Below are 19,887 nucleotides of genomic sequence, written 5' to 3' on the forward strand. Positions count from 1 at the left end.
TTTTGTAATATTACCTCAATTATCAGATTATTCAATCTCAAGTACAGTCCTTCCTCAACCTGAACTTCATTAGGCATAGCCATATATACTGAGCATTAAATTTAGGGATGCAAGAAGTTACAAATAGAGCTAACATTTGTATTAATTACAACTATATTGCCAAGATGCCACCTAAGTGGAAGCCTTTTTAAAAGAAATCAAATATCCCCAAGTTTAAGATAGTCTGACGGAGGAAAAACATCCCATGCCTAATGTTTTGACACAATAATAATGTTTTTGTTAATTTTATGAAGAGAGGAAAAAGAAACTCGATTTTTTGAACATTCAATTCAGTTCAGTTTATTTTCTACACCATCCATCTACAGTTATTTTAATAGAGAGGATAAGGAGGAGCTTTGAATAAGTCACGTTATACCATCATAACCTATATTCCATTTTATTAACTGGGTCACCAAAATTTGGGCCTGTAGAAGTTTCTTCTGCCTCAAAGATCAAGTTTGGAACACTAATAATACAAATAAAATGTACTATAATTTCAATATTGGAAATGGGTATATATTGGAGGGAATTGGAAGTTTTAGGTTCTGAACTGAAAAGATCTGCTTTTTCTGTTGTCCATGTACAGAAATATGGGAAGTAAGGATATTATGGATACAAATCAGAATCATGTGACTTCAGACAAAACTTAGGCTTGTGCTATTCAAAGATCACCTAGCTAGTTCTTTATTTTTACTTACAAAGTAAGTACCAGGAAAAACAGCTCATATATCATCAGCAGCTGAACCTGTGCTGCCTGAAAGCCCTGTGGCATTGTTAGATCTCACCACACTCTGATTAAAAAGTGGTCACATCTATCGCAGACCATGAGAAAAGGGTTAAAATATGAGGTAGTTCTACAGGGATGCTCCATCAATATCAATTATTTAATCAAACTGTGCTTGTCCATTAGAATCATTGAAGTAACATGTTACTATCTGCCTGTATACTCTAAAAGCACCACACACCACATCAAACATTTACTTTGGTCTTTGCTGTCTCACCGGCATTCAAACAGACACCAGAAACCACTATAGCTCTCTTACATTAATATAACCAGTACAAAAAACTAATCAGTTACTCTTATGGAACTGGCAAATATTTAACAAAATAAAAATCAATAGAGTAGAATAGAATCCATCTATAAAATATACTCAATTTTACCTAAAATTGTTTTACAATTCTCTTCTCACTAAGAAATTAGTAATTCTCATTTACATTTTGATGGGCAGTTCCGCACATCATAAAATGCCATAAATGAATCACGATTGTCCATGACAAGAAAAACATAAATTCCCATAGTCACTTCCAGCAAAATCGAGTTTTTAATTTATCTAATTGATAAATTGTATGGAATAAGGTTCTCTGCTATTTTAAAAAAGTCACCACACACTTTTGAACAGGCTGTGTTACTTGATTGTACCATTGTACTAGTAAATTATGGGACTCTGGGTGTCAATTAAGTAAATAAAATGAGAAAAAAAATCACAACTTGTACATCATGGATATGTAGCATCTGTAAGATAACACAAAATCTAATTTCATGAAAGTTAACAATAATTGAATATCATACAATGACACTATTTTCTCAGAAGTTTGCACAGAGTTAGGATGTCACCCAAAACTCTGACAAACTTCTGTAGATGTGCAGTGGAAAGTATCCAGACTGATTGCATCATGACCTGGTATGGAAACACCAATGCCCAAGAATAGAAAAGCCTACAAAAAGTAGTGGATAGACCCCAGTCCATCAAAGGAAAGGCTCTCTCTCCATCTGTAATTAGATCTTCAGGGAAACAAACCTAGGCACAGAGTAAACTCAAGACTCGAACATAGAAAGTAACGCCGAGGATTCATTCAAAGAACATAACCGAGGAGTAACAAATTACTCGGAGCGTACTTACTCAAAAGAGCTACAGTACACAGAGCGTTAGTGCACCTAGAACACAAATTCTTGACTCAGTGATGAACGTCAGTTGTGATGAAGTTAAATAGAGCACACAGCACGGGAATCCCATGTGTATCAAAATCAAAACTCAATAAACTAATAATAGGATACATGTAGAACCCACATTCAAAAAACAAGCAGCATGAAAAACACAAGGAAAATGTAATGACTACACTAATCACGTAACAAGTTCTAGTTAAAACAAATCAATGATGTTCAGGTGCGTCGGAGCGCCAAGGCCTGACGCACTCCAGCACCCAACACTGGTCTAAAGAGTATATGGCACCACCATTGAGCATATCTACATGGAACGCTGCCACAGGAAAGCAGCATCCATCATCAAAGCCAAGCTCTGTCTTTGATCTCACACACCATGTTCAGGAAAAATTATTACCCTTAAAACATCAGACTCCTGAACTAGTGAGGATAACTTCACTTAACTAAACACTGAACTAAGTAAGCTTATGGACTCACTTTCAAGGACTCTATATCTCATCTTCTCAGTACTGCGGTGGCTAGTGGGGTGCCACGGGGCTCGGTGCTGGGACCGCAACTATTTACAATATACATTAATGATTTGGATGGGGGATTAAAAGTAACATTAGCAAATTTGCAGATGACACAAAGCTGGGTGGCAGTGTGAAGTGTGGGGAGGATGTTGTGGGAGTGCGGGGTGGCTTGGGCAGGTTGGGTGGGTGGGTGGGCGGATGCAGTTTGGTGTGGATAAATGTGAGATTGTCCACTTAGGTGGCAAGAACAGGAAGGCAGAATACTATCTGAATGGTGTCAGGTTGGGGGGGGGGAGTACAACGAGATCTAGGTGTCCTTGTTCATCGGTCACTGAAGGTAAGCATGCAGGTACAGCAGGCAGTGAAGAAAGCTAATGCATGCTGACCTTCATAACAGGATGAATTAAGTATAGGAGCGTGGGGTCCTTCTGCAGTTGTGCAGAGCCCTGGTGAGACCACACCTGGAATATTGTGTACAGTTTTGGTCTCCAAATTTGAGGAAGGACATTCTAGCTATTGAGGGAGTGCAGCGTAGGTTCATAAGATTAATTCCCTGGATGGCAGGACTGTCGTGTATTGAAAGATTGGAGTGACTGGGGTTGTATACACTGAAATTTAGAAGGATGAGAGGGGATCTGATTGAAACATATAAGATTATTAAGGGATTGGACACACTAGAGGCAGGAAACATGTTCCTGATGTTGGGGGAGTCCAAAACCGGAGGCCACAGTTTAAAAATAAGGGGTAGACAATTCAGAACGGAGTTGAGGAAAAACTTTTTCACACAGAGGGTTGTGGTTCTGTGGAATGCTCTGCCTCAGAGGTAGTGGAGGCCAATTCTCTGGATTCTTTCAAAAAAGAGTTAGATAAAGCTCTTAAAGATAGCGGAGTGAAGGGATATGGGGAGAAGGCAGGAAAAGGGTACTGATTGTGGATGATCAGCCATGATTCACAGTGAATGGTGGTGGTGGTTTGAAGGGCTGAATGGCCTACTCCTGCACCTATTGTCTATTACTTATGATTACTATTGTTGTATTTTTATTTTTCTCAGCTGTTACATGCTCAAGGAGAGCTGGTTTTTTTGTGAGAATGATGTAATGGTCTTTTGGAGGTCACCTGATGTGATTTTCCCGCCGATGTGAGGTCACGTGATGACATGTGCCCCGTGACTATATAAGGGTCGACCCAGGTGACGCAGTGGGATTTTTGAGTTTGTAGATTTCCAGGTAGAATGTGTTGTGCGTCCGTTTCTGTTGCGTTTGTTTTTCTGACGCAGTTTCATTTTTAAAACGGAAGATGCGTTCTCTTACAAGATATTCTATTATTGGACTGGAAATTTTTGCTAGATGTGTTGATTTACTCAATTCCAACATTCGAAGGGAGAGTGAAGAATTCATCGAAGTGCAGGATCGAGAGGAGTCGGCATCGTTTGGCAGTTTAATAAAGGATCGGCCTTATTGAGTCTTCGTTGGAGTAGCAACTTGCATCGAGATAACTCTTGCCAGAAAGAGCAATGAGTTCATGCAAAAAGGTGCTCTCTCCCTCTAAAGGAATTTAAGGTCAGTCGATTTAAACTGTTTATTTTTGGCATCGTGAATCCTGTGGATAGAACCAGCAGTAAAGGTGCGTCTGTGAAGAAATCTTTCTCCAGAGAAGTCTCTCCCAATTGAATGTGTAAATCTGTTGGACTTTCGAAGTTATCGCTTTAAGAACTATATCTGACTGTATCGCTTTAAGAACTGTTTTCGCATTTAACGCTTTAAGAACCAGAGCTAAGTGGAGTTGGTGAACGGCTGCATCTCTGGTAACTTCCAGTTAAAGTTTTCCTTTGTTTTTTCCCCTTATCGTTTATACGTGTTTAATAAATGTTTGGTTGTTTTTATATAACCTGTCTCTATTAATATTCATTGTTTCCGGTTACGTAACATAGCTCAAGTTGGTAAAACCTGAGGTACAGCCATAGTCAAGTACACCCATTTCTCAATTGCTAGGAGCATTTGGACTATTCCAGTGATGTTTAGTGTTGTGACTTTCTGGAGATTTACCCAAATATTGCTGTGTAGATCTAATTGTTTAAATGCTATTGTATAGTGACTTTGGGATGCTATCAGTTGTAGCCAACGTATACCTTGATCAATTTCCTCTTTTAATTCAACAATTTCTGGTGTTTTTCACTTCTTGATTTCTTTATGTTATGTGTGTTTGGAATGGCTATATCTATTAAGTAAGTTGTTCTTGCTTGTTTATCCTGTAATATTATATCTGGATGGTTATTGTAAATTGCCCTATCTGTAATAATGGATCATTCACTATATAATTTGTAGGACTCTGATTCTAACTATTATTATTATTTGTATTGTCTTCTTTTGTATGTTGGTTGTTTGCCAGTCTTTGTGTGCAGTTTTTCAATGATTCCATTGTATTTCTTTGGTCTGCTGTGAATCCTGCAAGAAAATGAATCTCAGAGTAGTGTATGGTAATATATACTTACTTTGAGAATAAATTTACTTTGAACTTTCTTCTTTGAAGACGTCGCATCTTTTGCACCATTGAAACACCAACAGATAAACATCAAATAATAATTTAAGAACAGGTGCAGACAACTTTCATAGTTACCAAGGACAGGAAAGCAAAGGCACACCAATGGATTAACCAGTGTTAACAATCTCAGGAAAAGGAAACCACAATAAATGTATAGCATGGGCTGCCAAAGACTTCTTTCAAGATAGAAAACTTGATGATTTCCACCTCTGCAATGCTGTATTGTTTGTTGCTAGGAATCAGTCATGTCTGAACAGATAGAATAGTTTGAAGAGTGGACCACACATACCAGTTTATGATAGGCAGCAAATGTGTGTGTGTGTGTATGTATGTATGTGGATTGAACACATCACAAAATTCCATTTAGCAAAGAGACTTAAATATTTCAATGGATTTTTTTTCCTAATTTTCTAATTAGAAATGATTTTTTAAAAATATAAAACAACATTCATATTCAAGTATTGGCTGAAATAAATATGTTTGAGTTGCTTTGCAAGTTTTTATTTATTTAATTTAGAGATACAACGTGGAACAGGCCACTCCGATCTAATGAGCCTCACCACGCAGCAACCCATCTATTTAACACTAGCCTAATCACAGGACAATTTACAATGACAAATTCACCTGCAAAATGGTACATCTTTGGAATGTAGGAGGAAACCCACGCACTCACAGGAAGGACGTGCAAACTTCTTAATGAGTATGCCAGAATTGAACTCTGACCTCCAACGCCCTGACCTGTAATAATGCTTCCCTAACTGCTACACTACTATTACACAAACTGAATTTAAATTACATAACAGGAGTGTTTATAGACTAAATACATTTAAGCTGCACAAGATATGAAAGCAATTTTTTTAAAGAAAGCATAGCAAAAGAAATTCAAAGTAAAGACCCATGTAGGAGGTGAGGGAGGGATAGAGCCAGAGAAGTTTAGGGAGGGAGAAGGGAGCCTGAAAGGTTTACGGACAAATGCCAAAGCTTAGTGTTAAAGCAGCTAAAGGCACTGCTGCTAACCGTACAGTAATGCAATTCCAGAATATGAAAGAATTGGTGGAATGTGGAGGGTATTTGGACTGAAGGAAGTCAAAGAAGGGGACAAAGTCATTATGAGATTTGGACACAAGAATCAGAGTTTTGGAAACAAGTGATTTGCAGTTTGGAGAAAGTATAGCTTGATGGGAAGGTGCATCATGAGAGGAATTAGGCTACCGGTGGCAGAATTTTGGATAAACTCAAATCTGATACTCCACCAGAGCTTACAGCTAGTAAATTGTAGGCTCATCCTGGCAATCTAGTTTTTCTAAAACTGGCTGCTGAGGCCAGGCAACAACTCTCAGACATCTCCTCTTACTTACCCCTCCATCAGGACTCCACTAAGGAGCACCATCTCTGACCTTATTAACTCTGCAGATCTCCCACCCACTGCCACCAATCGCATAGATCCCTTTCCCTGCATCTCCTACCCAAGATCCATAAACCTGTCTGTCCAGGTAGACCCGTTGTTTCTGCTTGTTACTGCCAACCGAACATGTCTGCATACCTCAACTTTGTTTTTATCACCCCCAGTTTAGTCCCTTCCTACTTACATCAGTGACACTTTACATGCTCTGGATCTTTTCAATGACTTCAAGTTCCCTAGCCCCGATCGTCACATTTTCACCATGGATGTCAAATCCCTTTACTCCTCCAACCCCTATCGGAAGGGCCTGAAAGTTCTCTGTATCTTTCTAGACAACAGACCTAACCTGTTCCGTTCCACCACCACTCACTTCTGTCTGATGAAACTGGTCCTCACTCTCAATAAGTTCTACTTTGGCTCCTCCTACTTCCTCCCAGCAATGGGCACTAGCATGGGTCCCTGCCACGCCTGCCTTTTTGTCGGCTACGCGGAACAGTCTACATTCCAAGCCTACCCTGGTAATCAGCCACTTTTCCCATGCGACATCAATGACTGCATTGGTGCTACTTCCAGCGTCCACGCTGAACTAGTCAACTTCAGCCACTTTGCCTCCAACTTCCACCCCACCCTGCCTCAAATTTACCTGGTCCATTTCCGACACCTCCCTCCCCTTTCTCAATCTCTGTCTCTATCTCCGGAGACAGGTTACTTACTGATGTCTATTACAAACCCATGGACTCTCACAGCTACCTCCCACTTTGTAAAAACGCCATCCCCTTCTCTCAATTCCTCCGTCTCCGCCACATCTGCTCTCAGGATGAGGTTTTCATTCCATAACAAAGGAGACGTCCTCCTTCTTCAAAGATAGAGGCATCCCTTCCTCCACCATCAATGCTACCCTCACGCATGTCTGCCCTCACCCCATTCACCTGCCACCACAACAGGGATAGGATTCCTCTTGTACTCACCTACCACTGCACTAGCCTCTGTGTCCAGCACATAATTCTCTGTAACCTCCACCTTCTCCAACAGGATCTCACCAACAACCACATCTTTCCCTCCACCCCACTTTCTGCTTTTCGCAGGTATTGCTCCCTACACAACTCCCTTCTCACTTCATCCCTCCTCACTGGTCTCCATCCTCGTATTTATCTTTGCAAGTGGAACAAGTGCCACGTCTGCCCCTACACCTCCTCCTTCACTACCATTCAAAGCCCCAAACAGTCCTTCCAGGTGAGGCGACACTTCAAGTGAGTCTGTTGAGGTGATCTGCTGTATTCAGTGCTCCTGGTGTGGCCTCCTGTAAATCGGTGAGACCCAACATAGATGGGGAGACCGTTTTGTGGAGCACCTACTCTCCATCTGCCAAAAAAGTGGGATCTCTTGGTAGCCACCATTTCAATTCTACGTCCTATTCCCATATCAGTCTTTGGACTCCTCTACAGCCTCGATGAGGCCACGCTCAAGTTGGAGGAGTAACACTTTATATCCTGTCAGGGTAGCCTCGAACCTGACGGCATGAACATTGATTTCTCCAACTTCCAGTAATTTTCCCCCTTCTCCTTCACCATTTCCCATTCCTGTTTCTCTCTCTGACCTTACCTCCTTGCCTGCCCATCGCCTCCCCCGGTGCTCCTCCCCCTTCCCTTTCTTCCATTCTCTTCTACCCTCTCCTATCAGAATCCCCCTTCTCCAGTCCTTTATCTCTTTACTTCACTTCTCCCCTCTTCCAGTTTCACCTAGCACCTTGTACTTCCCCTCCTCCTCCCATCTTCTCACTCTAACTTCTCATCTTTTTTCCCCAGTCCTGATGAAGGGCTTGGACCAAAATGTCAAATGTTTGCTCTTCTCCAGAGTTACTGCGTGGTCTGCTGAGTTCCTCCAACATTTTGTCTGTGTTGCTGCCAATCCAGTTGCTGTTTTGTAGCCCAAACCTAATGGTTTGTGAGGTGATGGTAAAACAGCAACTTACCACCACCACCTCACAAACCATTAGGTTTGGGCTACAAAATCTGGCCTTGCCTGTGTAGCCCTTGAAATCAGCTAAAAAAAAAATTAAATTCTTGGGCACTATTTATTTTCTGATCACCGAATTACAGTTCTGGTTACCGAATTACAGGAAAGATGTCAAAATTGAGAGAGTACAGAGAAGATTTACTAGAATGATACCTGGGTTTCATCTCCTAAGTTACAGAGAAAGGTTGAACAAGTTGGGTCTTTATTCTTTGGAGTGTAGAAGGTTGAGGGGGGACTTGATAGAGGTGTTTAAAATTATGAGGGGGATAGATAGAGTTGACGTGGATAGGCTTTTTCCATTGAGAGTGGGGGAGATTCAAACAAGAGGACATGAGTTGAGAGTTAGGAGGGCAAAAGTTCAGCGGTAACATAAGGGGGAACTTCTTTACTCAGAGAGTGGTAGCTGTGTGGAACGAACTTCCAGCAGAAGTGGTTGAGGCAGGTTCGATGTTGTCATTTACGGTTAAATTGGATAGATAGATGGACAGGAAAGGAATGGAGGGTTATGGGCTGAGTGCAGGTCGGTGGGACTAGGTGAGAGTAAGAGTTCGGCATGGACTAGAAGGGTCGAGATGGCCTGTTTCCGTGCTGTAATTGTTATATGGTTATATGGTCATATGGTTATTTGTATATCTGGATAACATTCCCAAGAACTATCAAACTTAGACATACATTCAGTCACTTAATAAAGTGGCCACCGAGTGTATGTTCATGATCTTCTGCTACTGTAGCCATCCACCTCAAGGACTGACATATGTTCAGAGTTGTTTTTCTGCACACCACTGTTGTTATACATTTAGCTGAGTTACTGCTGCCTGCCTGTCAGCTTCAACCAGTCTGGCCATTCTCCCCTCACCTTTCTCATTAACAAGGTGTTTTCACCCACACAACTGCCACCGACTAGATGTTTCTTGTTTTTCCGAACCATTCTCTGTAAACTCAAGACTGTTGTATATCAGGAGATCCATAGTGTCTGAGGTACTCAAACCACCCAGTCTGGTATCAACAAACATTCCACAGTCAAAGTTACTTAGATCACATTTCTTCCTGATTCTGATGTTTGGTTTGAATAGCTATTGAACCTCTTTTTTTTAAAATATAATTTTTATTGAGTTTTCGAAATGATTACATAAAATAGTAATATCTACCCTCCCCCCTCCCCTTAACCCTTCCCCCCGATATATACCCCTACCTGAAACAAAAGAAAGAGAAAGAAAAAGAAAAAGAAAGAAGAAGAACTGCCTGGATATTGGAAGGTTTCCACATGCTCCATGGGATTCAAAGTAAACTTAGTATATTTATTTATTACTTTCCCCAAGGGACCAACATCTTTATCATCGGAGCAACTAAATATGCCATCCTATCTTTTGTAAATATGGGCGCCAAATATTCAAAAATGTATCATATTTATCTCTTAAATTATAAGTAATTTTTTCGAGTGGAATACAGCTAGAAATTTCATTATTCCAACAATCCATACTTAAATATGAATCCGATTTCCAAGTAACTGCTATAGCCTTCTTGGACTATTGAACCTCTTGACCACGTCTGCGTGCATTGAGTTGATGCCACATGATTGGCTGATTAAATATCTGCATTAACAGGCAGGTGTACCGGTGTACCTAATAAAGTGGTGAGTGTCAGTGTCTCTTAATGGATATTGAACAAGCAGCATAACAAATCAGGAGCATGGTGGAGCAAATAGAATTAATGGTGAAGAAGAATTGGGTTAGATTAGCATATGTGTGGCATCATACAAATAGGAGTATACTTTGCACTAGCATAGTAATTCATCACATATTAGTCAATTTAGAATAAATTATTTTTAAAAGATTATATCAATTGTCATGACCACGACTGCTTACTTTTAGGGGTTTTTTTCCATGAAGTTCAAGGCATAAAAAAGAAAGGCTTCCATTTAAGACACACATTGCATAATTACAATACACACCAGTGCTTCAAAGTCACTTAAGTTCTTGACGTGGTCATTGTAATAGGATACTGCCAAGTTGTAAAGAAATGGCAACGTGATACCTAATTACCTGTTTTAAAGATATTGAATAAGGGATATATATTAGCTGAGATACCTTTTATTTGAAAAAATGGCACTGGGCCTTTTATGCCCACCTGAGAGAATGATGGAGCCTAGGTTTAATATCTCATCCAACACTGCAGCAGTCCTTCAAAACTGTAACGGAATAACAGCCAAGAATTTTGAGATCAACTCTCCTGAGTATGATTTGAATCAAAATCCCTCCAACACAGAGACTGGAGTATTATAAACTGAACAATGGTCAACAATCACAATCACAGAGCATAGTGAGGGAACAATGTACCAAGCATTAATTAGATAGATTGTCCCACTATTTCCAGCTGACATCTCAGAGATTGAAAACTAATACTGAATTCAAGATGAAAAAGAAATACTGACTGCAAAACTCAGACACTCAGATTCCGCAGGAGAAATTGCTGCCAAAAAGTTTTTCCGAAGCAATAAATTTCACTACAAAATCAGAACATCCAAACTGGGAATTGCTGATTAAACTGCCTTTACAGATAAGACTGTCTTCATCACCTAGGATGTTATCTGAGAGGAGAAGTCCCATGCCCTTTTAATGAGCTATTAGAATTTTGTTCGAATGAAAGTGCATACTTTAAAAAGCTGGCTATCATTGGGTGTATTCACATCAAATAAATCTATGGAGCTACAACAGACAGAAACACAAGGTAACCACTCTTGGTTCCAATAGGAATTTGGTACTATATCCAGACTGCAGAATTGTTTTAGCTGATCACCATTTTCCCATAATACATTTAGAAAAACAAATGATACAGCTCTGACAAATCTTTTTCTCCTATTTTACTTTAGAATTTCATTAACTCTACCTTGTCTTCTGTAAGTTCTGTCTCCTGTCCTGTCAAACAACACTGTAAGTCAAAAAAACTCTCAAAGCTCCCTTGATCCTCAATCCTCCCACTCCACACTTTAGGCCATTCATCAAGTGCTGATGCTTGTTGGATCCTTTAAAGGAATATTACAGTGGCATGCCCCAGAAAACAAGGATTAGCCTATCAAACATCTCACATTTAATCTGCTTCTTCCTGCAAGAAGATTTCTCTTTCAATTTAGTGGACTCAGATTTGTGCTTTTGATTTACAATTTGGCAACAGTTTAATTTCAATAGAGATTTTACTTTCATTAATGAACATATTAATACAGATTCTATTTTACCTTTGATGCAAAGTGGATTATTGGGTGTAAGTTCTTTCTTTGGTTTAGTTTGTGTATTTCCACGTTGTTTTCTTGCTTCAAGATATTGCTTGATCCTTAAATCAATATTTTCCTTTAAAAGTGCACTTATCTCCTGTAAATAGAAAAATTAGGTACGATTACACCTTAAAATTAGCATCCAAAACATTTCTCTTAATAGAAGCCCTGAAAAAAACATCAAAATTTGTAGTTAACATAAGAACATAAGAAACAGGAGCAGGAGCCCATCGAGCCTGCCCCGCCATTCAATAAGATCATGGTTGATCTGTCCGTAAACTCAGCTCCATCTACCTGCCCTTTCCCCATAACCCTTAATTCCCCTACTGTGTAAAAATCTATCTAACTGTATCTTAAATATATTTAGTGAAGAAGCCTCAACTGCTTCCTAGGCAGTGGTGAATTCCACAGATTCACCCCTCTCTGGGAAAAACAATTTCTCCTCATCTCTGTCCTAAATTTCTCCTCATCTCTGTCCTAAATCTTCTCAACTGAATCTTGAGGCAATGCCCCCTGGTTCTAATCTCACCCACCAATGGAAACAACTTTCCTACTTCTATCTTATCTGTCCCTTTCAAAATTTTGTATGTTTCTATAAGATCCCCTCTCATTCTTCTGAATTCCAGAGAGTGTAGTCCCAGGCGACTCAATCTCTCCTCATAGGTTAACCTCTTCATCTCTGGAATCAACCTGGTGAACCTCCTCTGCACTGCCTCCAAAGCCAGCACATCCTTCCTCAAGTATGGAGACCAGAACTGCACACAGTACTCCAGGTGCAACTTATCCATTACCCTGTAAAGTTGCAGCATGACCTCCCTGCTCTTGAATTCAACCCCTCTAGCTATGAAGGCCAACATTCCATTTGCCTCCTTAATAACCTGCTCTACCTGCAAGCCAACTTTTTGCAATTCATGCACAAAATTTTTACTCCAAATGTTTTACTCCAAAAGTTTTACTCCAAATGTCAAATTTTCAGTTCATAAAACTCACAGCTAAATAGCAAAATAATAGGATTGATCTTCCTGTATCATAATACATACTAGAAAGGACAGTACAACAGAAATGCTGATGTGTTTATTAATCACCGTGCTGAATCATCAAATACACAATACTGCTGGCCTGTCAATGATTGAACCTGCTAAACAAACATTTCAATGCACATGATTAATATTGCACTTCAGTTGTTTCACTTTGATCTTCCCAAATCGTACACAATCTGCTTCAGAAGGTGTTGGAGAATGTCCAGATGAATGGTAATGTTGCCTTGAACTTGCTACTGGGCTTCAATCATTGCCTTTCATAGCAATGGGTTTGGGAATGGGAACCCCAGGGTCTAAAACAATTAGTTACAGGTTCCACACATCAGGTTTGTTCTTTCAGTTCGAACACAGTTTCTTAAATATCTTCATAACTAAAATAAATAATACATTCGAAGTCATTAGGGAATAAAACATGGAACAGGAAAATACCAAGTCAGAAAATGCACTTACACTTTTACAAAGATTTTGCAAAAGGTTGGGTGTATTATTGTACAAATGTTAAAGTATTGCTTAAGTGGATCAGCATCAGAATATTATCATTGTCTTACATGACATGAAATCAGTTGTTCAGTGGTGGCAGTACAGCGTAAAGATATAAAATTAATATAAATTATGATCAGAAGCCTCAAAAATCGGCATCAGCAGAACGTAACATTGAGTAATAGAATTCTTCAAGGAACACCTGTAAAGTGTAAAAACACCTGTAAAAATCTAGCCTAATCTAAAGGGTATTGCCTAAAAGCATAAATGCACGTTGTTCTGAAATGTACTGTCATTGAGCACTCTCAGAACAAGCTTGTTTTAACAGCAACACACATCAAAGTTGCTGGTGAACGCAGCAGGCCAAGCAGCATCTGTAGGAAGAGGTGCAGTCGACGTTTCAGGCCGAGACCCTTCGTCAGGACTATCCTGACGAAGGGTCTCGGCCTGAAACGTCGACTGCACCTCTTCCTACAGATGCTGCTTGGCCTGCTGCGTTCACCAGCAACTTTGATGTGTGTTGCTTGAATTTCCAGCATCTGCAGAATTCCTGTTGTTCTTGTTTTAACAGTATCATTTGCCACTCATGTCTCATTGCAGGGCTGAAATCCCCATGAGTAGGCTTTCTTCCTGCTCTTATTCTGGCTCTGCTCCTGACCCAACATTCCCAAGATCCCTTTCTAAAACTCAGCTAGGACCCCAACCACCATCCAACCCTCCCTACTCCAGACAAAGTTCTGATCCTGGTTAGGAACCTACCTTTTTTTTTAAATTTCCTTGCTATATCTTATTTATCTAATTATGTTCTTGCTACTAAGTCCTAGCCGAGACTCAGAAAACTTCCTTGGGTATCTTAATTATGCATCCTCCTACTCAATTCCCAATAAACGCATTTTTCCATTATCTACAAATCAAACTAGATGTTCTGAAGTTATTAAAGTTGTTGCATAAATTCAAGTTCATTGCTTCAACAAAACACACAAAATGCTGGAACTCAGCAGCTCAGGCATCACCTGTGGAGGGTAATAAATTGTTGATGTTTTGGGCCGAGCCCCTCATCAGGACTGGATTGCAAGGGTGTGGAAGTCAGAATAAGAAGGTGGGGGGGGGGGGAGGGAAGAAGTACAAGCAGGCAGGTGATACGTGAAGGTGGGCGGGGTGGGGAGGGGAGATAAAGTGAGAAACTGTGAGGGGACTGGTGGAAGAGGTAAAGGCTAAAGAAGAGTATTGTCAACAGTTTTGGGCCCCATATCTCCGAAAAGATGTGTCGTCATTGGAGAGAGTCTAGCAGAGGTTCACGAGGATGATTCTGGGAATGAAGGGGTTAGCAAACAAGGAACATTTAGCAGTTTTGGGCCTGTACTCACTGGAATTTAGAAGAATGCATGGGAATTTCTTTGAAACTTACCAAATGTTGAAAGGGTGGATAGGGTGGATGTGGAGATGATGTTTCCTATGGTGGGGGTTTCCAGAACTAGAGGGCACAGCCTCAAAATTCAGGGGCAACCTTTTAGATTATGAAGACACGTAGTCCTCTTTTATTGTCATTTAGTAATGCATGCATTAAGAAATGATACATTATTTTCTCCGGTGTGATATCACAAAACACAGGACAAATCAAGACTGAAAAAACTGACAAAACCACATAATTATAACATACAGTTACAACAGTGCACAATACCATAACTTGATGAAGAAGTCCATGAGCACAGTAAAATTCAAAGTTTCTCAAATGTCCCACATCTCACGCAGACGGGAGAAGGAAGAAAAACTCTCCCTGCCATACCCGACCACGATCCGACTCTGAGTCATCCGAAAACTTCAAGCTCTGATCAGCTCTCCGACACCGAGTACTGAGCGCCATCTCTGTCCGAACGATTCGACCTCCTTCTCGGTCGTCAAAAGCAGGCAAGGCCGGGGATTTTGAGGCCTACCCTTCGAAAGATTCCCGATCACACAGTAATGACAGCAGCGAACAGGCGTTTCAGAAATTTCTCCAGATGTTCCTCTGTGCTTTCACGTCCATTCTCCATCAAATCAGAATTGTCCACGGCCCCTAGAACTGCGGTAAGGAGGAATTTTTTTCAGCCAGAGAGTAGTGAATCTGTGGAATGTTCTGCCACAGACTGCGGTTGAGGCCAAGTCTGTGGGTATATTTAAGGTAGAATTTGATCGCTTCCTGATCACTCAGGGCATCAAAGAATATGGTGAAAAGGCAGGTGTATGGGGTTGAGTGGGATCCGGGATCAGCCATGATGAAATGGCAGAGCAGATTCAATGGGCTGAATGGCCTAATTCTGCTCCTATGTCTTATGGTTTAAGAGCAAATATAATCGAAGAGGACAGTGGACCTTGGAAGAAAGGGAAGGAAGGGAGGAACCATAGAGAGATGATCGGCAAGTAAGGAGAAGATAAGGGGTGAGAGGGGAACCAGAAGAGGAATGGAAAAAGACAGGAGTGGGGAGAAATTAAGGGAAGCTAGAGAAATCAATGTACATGTCACCAGGTTGGAAGCTACAGACAGAGTACGAGGTGTTGTTCCTTCAACCCAAGTTTGACCTCATCGTGGCAATACAGTCAGGCTTGTCGTGGTGGAGAAGCTTGTGTAGTCCTGTGATCCCGAGAGCAATGCCGCCTGGAGCTATGCTCCTGGTAGGGTCACCCATGGCGGTAAGGTCGAGGGTGAGATCCCTGACAAAGAACAATCCAGCCAAGACCTCAACAGTGGAACAGGCGGATGAAGTTACTTCGAACTCAACAGCTGAGAAGGCGGATGAAGGCTGCAACAAATCCATCAGCTCCAATTGTCGTGGTTTCCATGCCATTGGAATCAGTTGGTAGGTTTGTGAAGTATCGTGTACTTCTTGAAGTGCAACATCAAGTACACGTTAAACAAATACACGCACAGGCGTCTTCACTCTGTGGGCCACTTCTTCAGAACGAAGACCATCATCCTCGACCTCGAGGGATAGCTACCACCACGACAGTCAGGCAGCTATGAACAGACATATCAGAATAGGAATGAGAAGTTGAATTGAAATAGGTAGCCGTGGGAGACTGAAGGTGCTCAACAAAGTGGTATCCCAGTCCCTGTCAGGTCTCACACCAGATACAATAGATGATCCGAAAAGACTTGCATGTGAAATGTGGCTTCACCTTGAAGGGATATCTGAGGCCCTGAATGGATGAGTTCTTTGTTTTATTTTTTTCATTAACTTTTACACATAACTTTAAAAAATCAATTATAGCATGTAATATTACCTGCAAGAGTCCAGTCAATCAATTGCTATAATTTCTATTTTTTTCTATAAAAGCAGATGCTTTTTTCTAAACTCTATCTTCTATTTGCAAACTAATTCGCACTACTGTCATAACTTGCTTCTTTGCCTTTAAAATTTGATAAGCTTGTCTTCTTCTATAACAGGGCCTCAGCAGTGCCTGAATTTTAGTGTGTTCATTTTCAATGACTTTTACAACTCATGTTCCCAGAATTATTCTTACTTGCACATTTTGCCCTCTGTTGCTGTTTGTCAATCTTTATGCACAGTTTTTATTAAAACTTTACAGTATTTCTTTTTTCCCTGTAAATGCTTGCAAGAAAATGAATCCCAAGGTAGTATATGGTAACTTATACATACTTTGATAATAAATTCATTTTAAACTTGAAAACATACTGAACCATACATTTTGTGATGCCATACAATGCTTATTGTTAAGCACTGAGGAGCTGCTGCAGGAAGTTAGTTACCCAAATCTCTTTCGCCCTGTGTAACCATGATCATATTGACTACACTACAGGCAGTGCTCCTTTTAACTTTGTTGCTATTTTCCCCTACTGGCATTGAAATGCCTTGGAATGTCAAACCCCAATCAACTCCCCAGCCACCACCACTTCCAATACATTCTTTCCCAGGCACACAACTTCCCTCTGTCATTTACAATCTACAGATGTTCAAACATTTACTTAATAAAACCCAATTATGGTTTCTAGATTACATCTTATCTTGTTTTCTAGTCTTTGGCAACATCTTGCAATGTGGAACATGGTTCTTTCTATAGATTTCTCAGTCCAGCAACAATCTTGAGGCAAGGGAGGGGCTATCTGTGATTCTGGAATGGACATAACTTCGAAACAGCACCAAGAGCCAAAATGATTAGAAAACAAAATTTAAAAACAGTTTATCCATACACTTCACAGGTACCTGCTAGTTTAAGGCAATGTTGCTGGAATTACATTGCCATAATTTACTTTTTACTGTGTTAACACTTTCTTGAGTGGGGAATTAGACAATTATCAACCAACAAATGACATTGGAATAGGTTTTAATATACAGTGAAAGTTAACTTCTTGCAATTTAGTTTTGGCATATAAATTTTTGTATTTAAATTACAACGAAATTTTTTTCTAGGATTCTTAAAGTTCTAATGCCAAAGCAAAGGAAGTTAATTTGAAATTAAAAGAAAAATAACTTCAACTTACAAAGTTCATATTTATCATGACAATATAATTCACATACAATAAAAAAGTACAATCTCCGTTAAAATATTAGTGAACTGAGAAGTGAGTAAATAGTCTTCCAGTTAGTTAAATCTGACTAATTTACATTAGGATTAACTAAATATTACAGAGCCTCACCCTTGAGCACCCACAGGACATTTTATTAACTGGAAAGGATAAACCACAATTGCTCATGTTTAACAGGCATTTGTTGGATTTGTAAAGCTTTGCTCCTTTGTTTATGGTTTATTCTGCAAAGAAACCCAAACACTGACTATTGGCTCTAACAAGAAGATGTTCGCATGGCTCATGTCGACATAGTCAACAAAGAGAGTGATGGCAATATAAGAAATACTGTTTAGCTTTCCATTTGTTTCTCCTTTACTTTCCTGCCCCAAACTATCAGTACTTGTGGCTCCCAGTTTAATTACTTGCACCCTGAGGTGAATAGATAGTACTGGTGCACTACACAGAAAACACAACACTCTCACATAAGACAAGAGAGTGCTAACTCATTCAAACTCACAAGACAGAAATATATGGGCAATACTCTACATGATAAGATCTTCAAAAAAACAGTAGATAAATGTACATATACAGAGATTAATCTCTGCGGTTGTACAACAAACAGGTTCACTTTTCAGGTCTAGATTTTCCCTTTGTGGCAATGTCATGAATCCTTCTGATTACTAGTCAAACACAGAGCTTCTCAAAACCAGTAACACAATTCCTCCTAATCTGAGACTCGAGTTACATCTTGACACAGTTCTTTTCGGCTCTGGGATCAATAAAGAATTGACAGATCTTGTGAGGAAGTTTGGGCCCCATATTTAAAAGAAAGATGTGCTGACATTAGAGAGGGTCCAGAGGAAGGAGGTTCACAAGAATGATTCCAGGAATGAAAGGGTTAACATATGAGAAGCGTTTGATGGCTCCGGGCTTGTACTTGCTGGAGTTCAAAAGAATGAGGAGGGGAATCTCATTGAAACCTATTGAATATTGAAAGACCTGAGCTCTAGGGTGCATGTGGAGAGAATGCTTCCCATAGTAGGTGAGCCTGGGACCAGAGGTGCACAGCCTCAGAATAGAGGGATGTCCATTTAGAAATGAGATAAGGAGGAATTTCTTTAGCGGGCTGGGGGGGGGGGTGAATCTGTGGAATGAATTTGCATGGGCAACTTCAGAGGCCAAGTCATTGAATATATTTAAAGCAGAGTTTGATAGATTCTTGATTAGTCAGGGCATCAAAGGTTACAGCAGGAGAATGGGGTTGAGAGGGATAATAAATCAGCCATGATTTAAAGGTGGAGTAGACTCAATGGGCAAATGGCCTAATTCTACTCCTCAGCTTCATGGTCTTGTGTACTGGCTTTGAGGCTACAGCAGCATTGATACTTGCAGCACTGTCTCAGGCCTTTCAGGAGCACATGGCTTTTATCAGACCAGCTTTCATGCTGGGGCCACAGATGCAGAATCTAATGAAACAGCAGTGGCTGTGATTCACATTCTTGATTCTACCATCACTCAAAATAGCCACACAACCAAGGAGTCTATCTTTCCTTATCAAGATGCCATGTGTCAATTGGATAGTGAGGGGAAACTTAAGACCTCAGAGGCTTTCGTAACAAAGCTCTTTAAATCAAAATGATTACTGCTTGCAAATTACATTGAAGACTAAAGACTGGCTCTTGTTTGAGTAAATATCTGCTATGTTCATATAATTCCATAACATCTTAATTCCCAACACCCTCAACTGTCAGTTTTAAATGGACAGGTTACTGAACTACTCTAGTACTGACCAGACTACTTATGTATATCATTTATGAAATTTGGGGTTTACTCAGTCACGCAGATCACCATCATTCCCTCAGTACTATCCAAAAAGCTTCAAATCTTGAGCCTCTGCACATCCCTCTGCAACTAGATATTTGCATGGCTAAACATAGCTCAAAAGCTAACAATAAACTTGCTAACGACACTACTGTTGTTGGCAGAATCTCAAGCTATGTCCACACTACACCGGATAATTTTGAAAACGAAGCTTTTTCTCTTCGTTTTGACCCTCTGTCCACACTAAAACGGCGTTTTCATCCCCCGAAAACGGAGATTTTCAGAAACGGTCTCCAGAGTGAATAAATCTGAAAACGCC

General features: G+C 40.2%; 1 protein-coding gene across 4 annotated transcripts in view; it reads right to left on the reverse strand.

Annotated features, from left to right (window-relative positions):
• Nucleotides 1-19,887, reverse strand: part of slx4ip (SLX4 interacting protein) — a 141,825-nt gene that overhangs the window by 69,360 nt on the left and 52,578 nt on the right. For all 4 annotated transcript variants that reach the window (XM_063056154.1, XM_063056155.1, XM_063056156.1 and 1 more), the window contains one exon: nt 11,685-11,817. In XM_063056154.1, coding sequence (XP_062912224.1) covers nt 11,685-11,817 — 133 coding nt within the window. The remainder of the gene's footprint in view (nt 1-11,684; nt 11,818-19,887) is intronic.

The sequence above is a fragment of the Mobula hypostoma genome, chromosome 8, assembly GCF_963921235.1.
Source record: "Mobula hypostoma chromosome 8, sMobHyp1.1, whole genome shotgun sequence".
Classification (NCBI taxonomy): Eukaryota; Metazoa; Chordata; class Chondrichthyes; order Myliobatiformes; family Myliobatidae; genus Mobula; species Mobula hypostoma.